Raw genomic sequence first — 12,876 nt, 5'->3', positions numbered from 1 at the left:
GTGAACTCTTTTTCCTCTTTAAGTATCAATGCATCATTTAGATTTCTTGATGTATTTGAGAAGAAAGAAACATGAGCATTGAACATGGACTGAAGATGAAAGAATTCACCTTAAATGTCCCATAAACCAAAACACCAGATCCTTCAACATATCTTTTGATCGGGTTGGTCACGGCTGATAAATGAAGAGATCAACATGTAGGACTAACAAGAGGACACTATAATGGTGGTAACAGCAAATTGTTTGAGTCCTGAATGCTTTTTATGTGTACAGATGAAAGCATCCTGTGTGGGTTTAGGGGTAGGTGGGTAAAACAGCCAGAGAGGCGACTGGCGAGACAGATTGGTCCATTATAGTGGAGACTGAGGCACGTTTCAGGAGTTCCCCTCCCTTTTGATGTGTGTAACAGCATGTTGCTGCCTGTTGCTTGTTCTCCAAAGATACACACAGCCCAGGGAATCAAAGACCCAAGGAGAACACGCCGTGTGGTCCTTAAACTGTTCATGTGCCACACTTTTTCCACTTGGAATTTTAAGGAATAAAGAATTTGACAATTGACATTCAACTGAACATTTCTGATTCCTTAACGATTCCACTACTTTTACTACTGAGCATTTCAGTGAGTGAACAAGTTCTTTAACTGATTCAAAGAGATAATTCATAAGTTTAATGAGCAAAAACATCCTAATTTGATCTTACAATCATTTCTCAACTGTGCTTATGTGTGAAAAACCTGCATATGTCTCTTCTAGAAGTGAAATTTATCAGTCGCAAATGATAAGTGCACAGCTGAATGGTTTCAGATCTCTGTCTTGTAAACGCCCCCTAATTAATGTCATTAAGGTATAAAAGCACCAGTCAAAGTCTAAATCCTTATTTGAGAATGGTGAGCAGCAAGAATTGCTTATATTTCCAAATGATGTTTTATTAAAGTTCGGGAGAAGCACGTTCGGATAATTAACACGAGTGGAGAGCACTCAGCAATCATGATTAAAACGTGTACCACCACCACCCCCTCTCCACTCTTTTAGTCCTAAACCACTTTACATACAGGATTGAGTACTCTGGGTTTGAGCTGATTTCCGAGCTCGGAGCCCTCACCCCGGACAGCACGCCAAATACGCCTTATGCTTTATTCTAGTGATGCACCGATGTGAAAATTTGTGGCCGATACCGATAACCGATATTAACATTGCTGTTATGGCCGATACCGATATTTACCGATGTCGATATCCCTGTATAGAAAACACATAGCGAGGATTAGGGCTGCACGATATTGGTAAAAAATGACATTGTGATATTTTATTTTTCTGCGATATATATTGTGATATAAAAACAATTTCACCAGATTACTTAAATTGCTCTATTTGGAAAGAATGAATCATTCTAGAATGACTGGGGTAGTTTTGTCATGGAGTAATCCACAGAAACTAATATTAATAGAATGTTAACAAAATTTGTTAACATTCTATTAATCTATTAACCTTACACTTTACAAGAAGGTTCCATTTATTAAAGTGTTCATTTAATGTACACTTTAATAAATGGAACCTTATTGTAAAGTGTTTCCGATTTATGTATCTTGAGCTCAGTGTTGGACAGATCAGTTGTTTTAACCATTCATTAAAGTGAATCGGTTCAAAGGAGTCATTAGTTCGCGAATCGGATGTGTCATTAACGGAACCACGGCACACGTTGTGTGATTATCCAGGCAGTTTAGAACATCGCACGAGATTTGTCTCGACTTATTTTTACAGTCTATGGTCTCGACAGTCGACACAGAAAACATTTCATCAACACGATAGATTTTTTTTTTTTGGTTTATTGAAAGTGTGGTTTCACAATTCACAACCAGTAGTTCAGAAGAAAAAAACTTCGGTCTTCCGACCTTTTACCATCGTGTATTCTCAAAGATATTCAGTCAACTCAATTCATAAACATGCGTGAGGGGGAGAGAGAGCAAGACATTTTGAAGACGGCGCGCGTGACCGGTGCTTTCACTCTTGTTCCCTCCGTTAAACAAGCGAAAGACATTTTGAAGACGGCGCGCGTGACCGGTGCTTTCACTCTCTCTTGTTCCCTGAGTTAAACAAGCGAAAGACATTTTGAAGGCGGCGTGCGTGACCGGTGCTTTAATTGACTCTCGTTCCCTCAGTTAAACAAGCGCACCAGTCACTCATCTACATCACTTACCGGTCAAATATGGCTTTGGCGGGACAAAAATACGCATTAGGAAGGCTGGCAGAAAACAGCTCAGCAGTTCCAGTCTTCGTGCGCTTGATGTTTAAACGCACTTGCGCTTTTAATACGCGTGCAAAAACAAACATCCCCGCCCCCACGCAAGTCAAATACACAGGGAATGATCATCGGCCTGTTCACATCGGCCCTATTTTGACATCGGAACGATACCGATGTGTAAAAAATTGACCAAATCGGCCGATATTATATCGGCGGCCGATATATCGTGCATCACTACTTTATTCCCTTAAATTGTTTGTAAGTGTGAACTCGTGAAATACCCGCAGTACTCCGTCTCTCTGCCACAAGGAACAGTCTGTACGTCTGCTTAGACCCTGACGTGGCACCAATTACTTTTCCACAACAAAGGCCCATCATTTTTATAAATATGAACGTTGACGTGGATTTTAGCGTACAAACACTCAAATCTTCCCCCGATCTCACGGGGAAAAATGGATCGGATTTGTGTGAAAATGTATAATTTGTATGAAGCTCCATCCCTGAACCTATACCCCTCAGTGGGATGAGAGCATATCGTACAAAAACGTACATGCGTTTTTTATGGATTCATACGAAGTTGCAACAAATCAAAATAGCCGTGAGACTGTGTTGGATTTTTTTTTAGTCTTTCGACCAGTTAAATAAATGGAACCAGTTCTGAGAAAACGTGATTCCCAAACCTAAAATAAGGCAAAAATATTTCATGCAAGCACGTATGCATGGTTTCTGTAAGAAAGAACATTTTTCAAATCTCTTCCTTTTTTGCCCCTCATTCTCTCGTGCTTTCTTTGATGAGTTTGAAGAGCAGGCCCCCACTGAGCTCACTCACTGTGACCATGTAAAGTCCTTTCTGGCCCCAGGGCCCGACCTGACAGAGCCAGTTTGGAGTTGACCCTCTGAAAAACCATGAACAAAACTGTTCTCATCCAACAGCACAGCATCCAGAGATCAGGAAGACGGCTACGCAATATACTGTCACAGCCTTTTAGTCGGTAAGCAAAGGACTAGAGAGAAGAGACTGGGGGTCGGTATATTAAATACGTTTGCAAATTTCACTCAGGAGTTATAAAAATGGGTTTTATCCCCCATCATGTACAGTATTTGAAAAAAGCAAGAACACAGAGTGATATTGAAACCTGCCACAACAATTAAAGTATTGTCTCAACCTATATCCGTTTCAATGACTGCTGCAATAAGCACACAAGGATTTGTGTATTGTACATGATTTGATATACCATGATTTACTGATTTTATTTTGAAAATATTTAAAAATACATAATTAGCTAAATAAATGAATGTCATTAATAAATTTGGGACATTTTCAGTTCTTTTCCTTTGAACTCTTACCCTGCCATTGGCGGAATATCCCGGCAATACATATTTGTACTGTTATATGGTAAAGCATTGCTTATCTGTGGCGGTACTAAGCCTGTCTTTGCTTGGGCTAAAGCCCCCTCTGTAAACACGAAAAAGTTGTCAAAACTCAAAGTCTGATGATTAGTCATTTTTTTCAAGTTAAGAAATTCAAAGTTTAGGTAAGTACTGGCAGATTTTTAGTTTGTACTTGAAATAAAAAAAAATAAAAAAACATATAGAACCAAACAGAAACATCTAAATTAACATATAAAAATATGAGACACTACTTAATCATCCACTTAAAATGAATCTTGCACCAAAAAAAACACATTATATAACACTTAATTTGAGCATTTACTCTCTCTTACAACTACGAGTGCCTTGGCAAAGCATGCTGGAAAAAAGGTTTAATTTAGGTTTACCTAATTAATTATTTTGAGCATTAGGGCCCACAATGATTTCCTACATTTTGGCTATCACTTTTATTAAAAGTAAAAAAACATTTTTTTACAACAAATGTAATAAATTTGAACTAACTCAATCTTTAAACATTAAACCACATATAAATCAAAACTGCCTAACATTACTTTTTGTTGTTAAAATGTAAACGTAAAAGTTTTTTAAAAATGCTGGTGGGAAAAGAGTTAATTTAGGCTTTATCCCATTTCTGGGGGTTGCGTCCAGCTTTCTAACTTGCATCCGCATTCAACAAAGACAAGCTCCCTTCCTGGTCTCAATATTGTGGAGTTGTGTTACTAATTCAGGAGAGGTACAAATCCAAAGGGAAAAACAAAGGCGGACATGGTAGAAAAACATCCATAACTTTATACAAATCGTTGTAAAAGTGTTAAGTTTTTCCTGTGGCTTTTGGCTGATAACATTCAAGCCAGACTCACTCTTGTTCTTGTTCAAGCACATTTGCTGAGTTCAGATTTTATGGGTTCCACATTGTTAACTTAATTGAATCTGAACAGCTTTATGATTTACCAGAATTCATTCACAATGACATAAGGTAACACTTCAGTGTCAGGTCTAATTCCCATTATTAACTTGCATGCATATTACTACGATAGTTGATGTTTAGTACTTATAAGCCACATATTAATGCCTTATTCTGCATGACCATATTCTACATCCATAATCCTACCTAATACCTAAACTTAACAACTACCTAACTAATGATTAATAAGCAGTACTAAGGAGTTTATTGAGGTTAAAGTCATAGTTAATAATTGGTTAATAGTGAGAATTGTACCCTAATCTAAAGTGTGACCTGACAAACCATTTTCTAACCATATTTTGTTTAGCAAATTTTTTTTTTTCATGACTTATAGAGCTTCTCTCAATGACCCTCTAAACAAAGACACAGGAAAATACTTTCGTCCTGAATAATGTCAACATGGGATGCATAAAAACAAATGAAATCCATGTGAGGGGACATCAGGTCCTTTGAAACGAATACCCTCTCTGTGTGCGGGTCGAAAAGGGCTGAACCCAGCAGCTCTGTTTATTAAATACCCTTTTATCCGTCATGACTGAAAACCCCTAAACCCCACTCAAAACAGCTGGATTTACATTGGCACAGTATGAACCAATAATCCTTTGCCCCAGGCATCAATATGGGCTTTGACCCTCAACAAATTATAATTCCAAGACGTCATCTTTCAAACCCAGACCTACAGCAATGTCTTTAAGCAGTTTCAAATTAAGAAGTATGATGTGTTTTCAAAACTTGATCTACACTTTTTTATTCTCTGGGCCAAGCTTATGAAGATGAATGCTGGCAGATTGATACCTCTTTAGTCTTGATCACTCGGCCATCCTTCTGCAGGCCACAGATCTGTTTCTGTAGTCGGAGGTTGTGTTCCTGAAGCTGACCGATCTTCTCTATAAGTTGGCAGATGTGCTCTAGGTACCCCAGTCCAGAGCCCAGTGGGTTGGACTGATTGGCCTGGTTCACCTTGTTGTCAAGACAGAGACAGAGAAAAAAATAATTACGTTAACTACTAATTTTATTTCAAATTTCATAAAACAATGTAAAAATGGGGGCTATAAACATTCACGCTGGCTGGGACTGTTCCCTTGGGTAAGGACCCCCCACCCCTCTCTGGACAATAGGCAGGCTCTAAATAAGGGGATTACCTGAGATGTTTATGTACACCATAGGGGGTTAAGCAACTTTTGTTAAATGAGTCAACAAGAACAGTGTGAACTGTATCCTATTGTTTTGAAAGCCAATGGCTCATTTGATGGGCTAATGAGCGCAAAGCAAAGGTTCCCACAGTCACTGATAAAGATCATTCAACTGCATGTGTTCAGGTGAACCAAAGGGTCTTAAACTGATGACATAAGCCCCATGGTCTCCAAACATTATTTAACTCTAAAAGTATTTTTACTAACTTTTTGTTAGGAATTGTTAGGATTTATCATAGCTCTGGAAACACATTTAGACGAACAAGATGGCCTAAAATAGTTTGCCAACTAGTCCGCTGCATTTCAAACAAATTGACACATTCCTGGAGACCAGCTATCATTAGACAACTGTACATCATTGGGTTTTTTTTAACCAATACTGACACTAGCTATGTTTCCATCCACCTATTTTTTGCGCATTTTGGGATATCACTTAAAAACTGTTGGATGGAAATGAATGAATATAAAAGTGTACGTGTGCTCGTTTCGAGTCGGAACATGAGCTTAAACTATAACGGAAATTAATTTACCAAATAAATTCCTCAATGCACAAAAAAATCATGTGATTTTGCGAAATGGGGCGCACCTGAAATGCTGTTTTGGTTGTTCTGAAATGCCTGAGCAAAGTCTTTTGTCAGTGGTTCGGTATAATTACCTCCCAGAACTCTTACAAGACTGGGTTCCCAAACTGCAGAATCTGTTTTATGCGATATTCCAATTTGTAGATGGAAACATAATTCGCAGCTTTGGGTCCAAACATACTGTTACATATAGTTAAATGGCTCTAGGAAGAAAAATACAAGTCTCAAGTGTTTGGACCCCACACAACTGAACACTTTTGAAAATGAAGGTAACTAGTTTAAAAGTGTGATTTATCATTAGAAAACGTGTTAGATCCAGTTCCTATTGTTTATTTGTTGACTCATCCTTCTATTTTTGGTTGTAGCTGCAGATGCTCACATTTTTCCCCAAAAAAAAATTCAAAGGAAATTTTGAACAAATATTTATACAAAGATCAACATTCCAAAAAGTGTCCCAACAAAAGCAGGATGTGAGTTCAGGTCTCGGGCTTTTCCACCCCGAAAGCTTTTCCGTGCCACTTGCGTCCAATCCAGTCCCAAAGCCCAGCATTAATGGAAACACAGGGGCTAAACAATAGAGGACATGGCGGAGATATGAAATACTAGGAGTTGACATCACTCGTTTCCTCAGAAAGAGTGTGAGATCCTCGGAAGGTCACGCTTCTGCTCCCTTGAACGTGAACTTTTCTCATGTCTCTCTAGTAACACTGCACTATTGCACTTCCATATTTGATTTAGATGGCTCATGTACATTTACATTTATTCATTTAGCTGACGCTTTTATCCAAAGCGACTTACAATTGCTATATATGTCAGAGGTCGTACGCCTCTGGAGCAACTAAGTGTCTTGCTCAGGGACACATTGGTGTCTCGCAGTGGATTCGAACCCGGGTCTCTCACACCAAATGCATGTGTCTTATCTGTTATCCACACATTTCTTATTTAAGTTGATGTCCACTTATACTCAACAAAACGTGTTAAAGTGTGTATTTGAGGCTCTTTCTGGCTTGGACTTGCTTAGATCAAGGACAATAACTACAATCTTTCTCTACACATTTGTAGACAGGTGGCTCGTCACAACCAGGTGCTTTCTCATAAAGCAGTTACCAGCTGTGATGCTTGATGATGTGGGTTAGCCAAAGGAAAGTAATTGTTCCAGGCCTTTATGACTGCAGAAACATGACAGATCTTATCTGCTTCCCCTTGCCCAGGACCCCTAGTGACCCAGGAGAAGGGAAGACACAAACGTTTGGGAAAGCACCACTCCCTTTCTCCCCCTGCTTCTCTTTTCAATGTGAAGGATCTGCGTTTCTCACGTGCGTCTCTGCACAGACCCTGAAACAAAGCGGGGAATGTTTTCCTATACACACACACACAAAAAAAACAAAAAAAAAACACAGATGATTTTCTATAAAGCTGTTAACACTTAAGTGTGATGTTGTGGTTATTGATGGTGTAGCTCTTTCTGCTGTGAGGATGTGGTTTTTAAGATCAAAACAAACTGGGAAAAACAATTGTGCATATGCCTCTGGGTTGGATTGCAAAAACAATATTTTTCTAATTACGTAAGCTCTGTATATGAGGGAAGATATTATAAACCCATTCAGGCGTGTCTGAGAAAGTAATCCTTTATTATTTGAAATATTTCACTGGGTCTGTTTTAAAGCAATACTAAATGTGACACCGCCGGAGAGGAATGAGGAACCAGATGTGTCTTCAGAGATATAGGAAAAGGTATATGGATTTATATGGAGCTAACCAAGAACATTGAAAACAATGGGGAGTTCAACATCTAGATATAGAAGCTGATTAGATGAGATTTAAAGAGAACAAAATTGTCACTTCCTGGGAAATTGGCAAAAAGCATGGAAGCTGCTGCAATCAGGGAGGAAATACTTGCTCTTTTATCCTTAAAGGAGTAGTTCACTTTTAAAAAAACTTTTGCTGATAATTTACTCACCCCATGTCATCCAAGATATCCATGTCATTCTTTCTTCAGTCGAAAAGAAATTAAGGTTTTTGATGAAAACAATACAGGATTTTTCTCCATATAATGGACTTCAATGGGAACCAAATGTTTCAAGGTCCAAAAGACAGTTTCAGTGCAAACTGCAAACTGTTCAAAGGGCTTTAAACGATTTCAGACGATGAATAAGGGTCTTATCAAGTGAAACTATCACTTATTTTTTTTTAAAATAACAAAGTTTAAGTTTTATAAGCTCAAAGGGTCACCTTGCTCTGTTCTGTGATGCGCATTTGTGACTCTCCTATTCGAACTCGTTCATCAAAATGAACGAATCTTTTTTTGTGTCATTTGGTTCATTCAACGAATGAAATGAACGAGTTGACTCTGGAAAAGATTCGTTCATTTTGATGAACGAGTTCTTACAGGGGAGTCACGAACGCGCATCACAGAACAGAGCAAGGTGACCATTTGAGCTTATAAAACTTAAACTTTGTTATTTAAAAAAAAAAAAGTGATCGTTTCACTTGATAAGACCCTTATTCATCGTCTGAAATCGTTTAAAGCCCTCTGAACAGTTTGCAGTTTGCACTGAAACTGTCTTTTGGACCTTGAAACGTTTGGATCCCATTGAAGTGCATTATATGGAGAAAAATCCTGGAATGTTTTCATCAAAAACCTTAATTTCTTTTCGACTGAAGAAAGAATGACATGGATATCTTGGATGACATGGGGGTGAGTAAATTATCAGCAAAAGTTTTTTTTAAAGTAAACTACTCCTTTAATCATCGAAGCGCAATAAACACTGTCATTTTATCTTGCGAGACGCTTCTAGGAGGGAATTAAACCAAATCATACAGATGAGCGACTTTGGCTCCGGCATTTCAGAATGATCAAACCAACATTTGAGATTATGTGCAATGTGATTGATCCGCTGGTTAGTCCAGTTATCCAATCACATCGTCTGTTGAGGCAAAGTCACATGAGTTTTATGTTGCGCATCGAGGGATTTATTCGGTAAATGTGTTTCCTTCGTAGTTTATGTGCATGTTTTCTTATTGGATAAAAATTAATGGACCATGTACATTTTTTTATGTGCACTTTTAGAATTTATGCACATCTTGGCGTTTTCCACTGAGTGTTTTATTTTATGCAATATCCCAAGATGTGCATAAAAATAGGTGGATGGAAAACTACAGAACGCATAATTCCTCTAGAGTCAGACTTGTTTTTTTTTCTAAAGATTAATTTATGGCCCATCACAACCCAATACAGTGACCTCAGGTGATACTGTTCAATCCTGAGGGAGATATAGGGTGCTTATGTTCTTCTTGAAGTTAACACTATATTTTCATTTATCGTACTGGTGGTTATGAGCCTTAAAGAAAGCTGAGAACTAATATTGTTGGCTGATATGATCTCTCACAAAACAAGCTTTGTGTATTTATCCAAAGACGTCCTGCTAGATGTGTTGATATATCCTGTGTTTTTCTGTGTATCTGAAAACTATTGAAAATCCTTGAAGTGTCGCGACCTGTTACGTCACATTCCGGAGTGTCAGCCAAAAGTTTGAGGCTAGATGTGGCACACGCAGCGCCAGTCTCCATGCCTCATCTATCATTAGATTAAAGCCTAACTCTCGCATTATGGAAATGTTGGCGTTAAGACTGTTTATGTGTTACAGCTGAGGAATTCAACTCCTCAGCTGTGGCTGTCCTGGGGGTTTCTGAGGAGCTCCAGAAGGGCAACAGCAATTACGCTGTCTTCATTCCTCCCTGATACCATATTTCGCTCTGCTCCACACATCTGTCAACTGAGACTCAAAAAAATGCTTTTAATGTCCCATTATACCACATACAGAGAGACTAACATATGCAAGCTAGCTGGCTACCAGCCGAACACATGCATTTGATTAACATAGAAGAGTCTAAATCTCTTTTACATGTTTTATTATTCCCAATGCCATCTTTAAATATTGCGAATGAGCCTTTCTTCAAGCTGTCCATATCTGATTGCTCAGGGCCACACATAATTTGAGCTCACAGGACTCTACAGAACTGGAAATTGTACATCATCTGCCCCCTGTGCTTTCATTTCTGAAATACTTTGGCTAATTTGATTTATGCTTTCATTTATTAAAAACAAGGAGTTATAAAGGGTATATTAAGTGCAACTGTGACATGTTTTGGCATCTGCTAAAACATGCACTAGAAATGAACAACAGTCCATATCCTATTGTTCAGTCAGTTTACTTTGTCAGATTAAGAATAAAATAGAAAAACAATTGTCTAAATGAGTCCAAAACAGATTTGGCCACACTGACTTTTATTTTGGGTTGCTGAAACACTGAGACATTTTTTCAAAAAAATCTTCTTCTGTGTTTCACAAAAGACACAGTCAGGCTTGGAATGACAATGAGGGTGATTTAAGGGATTTATATTTGTTTTTGAGTAAAATATCCCTTTAGAAGCGTACAACTGTTTGCTCAATCTCCCCCTAAATAAGTGCAGAAAATATGATTTAATATAAGTAAACAATCAGTCTATTGTGATTGGCATACACCTGCTGTACAGTTAAATCTTCACTGTAGCTCTGTGTCCTTCCTACCCTCATAAGTTGGGAACAAATGAGATTAGAAACGAGGAGGAGGGAGGCCCTTTGAAGTTGCCATGTTTGAAGCGGATGGGAAAAAAGCTCATAGTCCCTTTTCAATATCCTCTTCCTCAGGCCACAGAGCTCCATTTAACAGGCAAGGGAATTAGCTTATTAGCTGTGGTGACAGGTGATGATGAGGGCCGAGTTTACCGCCCTGGCTACCTGTCATCGCAGCTCCCATAAAGTCGACCATTCGTCAAAAAAAAAAAAGTCCAGTCACTGGCCACCAAAAGACCCAGAAGCTATCAAAGAGGCATTATTTGGATAAATATGTGAGTAATTTGAGCTATTTGACACCTGTTTGATGCATCCAGGGAGGCTTGGACGAGCATGGTGGACTGAGGGAAACAGTCCAGATGAGAGGCATTGCATTGGCTGTTGCAGCTGTAATCGACTCAGCCATCTGCATGCTCTCTCAACACAGATGAACAGGTGCTGTGTGATGTGGCGGCCGCGTTAAAGGGGAGAGATCTGCACAGCACACCCCGCAGAACATCCTCTTAGCTCTCAAAACTGTACCCCAGCACACATCTCAGGCCCTGTTTACACCTGCTATTAAGATGCGTTTTGGTCGATCGGATTTAAAGTTGACGAGAGAGACCACTAGCATTTTAATACGTCTCTTTTGTCCACTTTAAACCACTTCTTTCCTGATTTTTTCAAGGGTATGGTTTATAGGCTGGTGATATTTTTTTTAAATTTTTTTTTCAGATCTTTTGATCTTAGGCCGTGTGTCCACCAAAGCGTTTTTAGCCAGCTAAACGCTAGACGCTCTGCTGAAGACGCCGAGCTTTGGGTGCTTGAGAGTGTTTTGGCAGCGCAACGTTTTTTTTCCGTTGAGACGTTTTAACACAGTCTCATCCCAAAAAGTCATATAACTGACGTTTTGGGACGTATTTTGACCATACGTCAATATCCGCCTTTTTAGGGCCCCCTTAAACGTCGGTAGATGGCGATCCCGGGCCGTCATACAACTGACGCTTTACCTTTAATGTCAGTTAGGTGACGGGTTAGGTTCAGGGTTAGGTTTAGGTATGGGGTAGAGTTAGGATCCCATAACCTCATCTACCGACGTTTAAGGGGGCCCTAAAAAGGCGAATATTGACGTATGGTCAAAAGACGTCCCAAAACGTCAGTTATATGACGTCTTGGGATGAGACCGGGTTGGACGTTTCGTTGCTATGATAGAGAATATCCTCGGTACAGTTTGAAAGTTGTGACAATTGGTCGGTGTGGTATTAGTCCCGCCCCGCCTCCATTGTGATTGGACGGCTGGGTAAAAAGTGACAGTGACGAGCGCTGCGTTTTATCCAAAGTTGAACATTTTTCAACTATCGACGACCAGTAAAAAACGCTGGGCGCTCGGCGCTTCAGCTTGAAAAAAACACTCAGCGCCTCGTCATGCTCATGGCGTTTAAAAAACGCGGCGCTCCCATTGAAAACAATTGAAAACATATGCCATGTGCGTGGAAAAACGCTTTGGTGGACACACGGCCTAATGGCCAAATAAGCTCACGCAAGTTACAGTAAGCTGGTGTGTGGTGAGCGTTCTGGCGCAATATGGCTGCCGTCGCATCATCCAGGTGGATGCTGCACATTGGTGGTGGTTGAGGAGATCCCCCCCTTCTATGTGAAGCGCTTTGAGTGTCCAGAAAAGCGCTATATAAATGTAACGAATTATTACATATGAACGCGCCCAATGACGATAAAAAACACACGGACAGCATCAGCTCTCTGCTCTGGAAGCCGCAAGACCACGCCAAACACTGAGTGCATGTTAGAAATGAGGAATGATGAGAGAACATTGCGTTTGGTACGTTTTTCCTCTTCAAACCAAACTTGGGTCTCCAGCCGGCAAAGTTTAAAATCCCATCTGGGATTCGTTCATCG

At 39.5% G+C, this 12,876-nt stretch overlaps 1 protein-coding gene and 1 long non-coding RNA gene across 5 annotated transcripts in view; one reads left to right on the top strand and one right to left on the bottom strand.

Annotated features, from left to right (window-relative positions):
• Positions 1-12,876, top strand: part of LOC148977126 (uncharacterized) — a 46,032-nt gene that overhangs the window by 12,971 nt on the left and 20,185 nt on the right. For 2 of the 4 annotated variants that reach the window (XR_016145488.1, XR_016145491.1), the window contains exon 3: positions 7,580-7,854. The exons of 1 other annotated variant lie outside the window; for it this stretch is intronic. This is a non-coding gene — a long non-coding RNA (uncharacterized LOC148977126). Of the gene's footprint in view, positions 1-7,430; positions 7,496-7,579; positions 7,855-12,876 lie in introns of those variants that run through there. One more of the 4 variants, XR_016145489.1, reaches the window with a different exon arrangement.
• The window catches only part of LOC120479631 (uncharacterized), a 32,293-nt gene that overhangs the window by 8,384 nt on the left and 11,033 nt on the right, over positions 1-12,876 (bottom strand). The window contains exon 3 of the mRNA XM_089116812.1: positions 5,390-5,554. Coding sequence (XP_088972938.1) covers positions 5,390-5,554 — 165 coding nt within the window. The remainder of the gene's footprint in view (positions 1-5,389; positions 5,555-12,876) is intronic.

The sequence above is a fragment of the Pimephales promelas genome, chromosome 11 (assembly GCF_988280905.1).
Source record: "Pimephales promelas chromosome 11, fPimPro1.hap1.1, whole genome shotgun sequence".
Taxonomy (NCBI): domain Eukaryota; kingdom Metazoa; phylum Chordata; class Actinopteri; order Cypriniformes; family Leuciscidae; genus Pimephales; species Pimephales promelas.
Note: the sequence above shows the minus strand (reverse complement) of the source record. Positions and strands in the feature narration are given on the sequence as shown.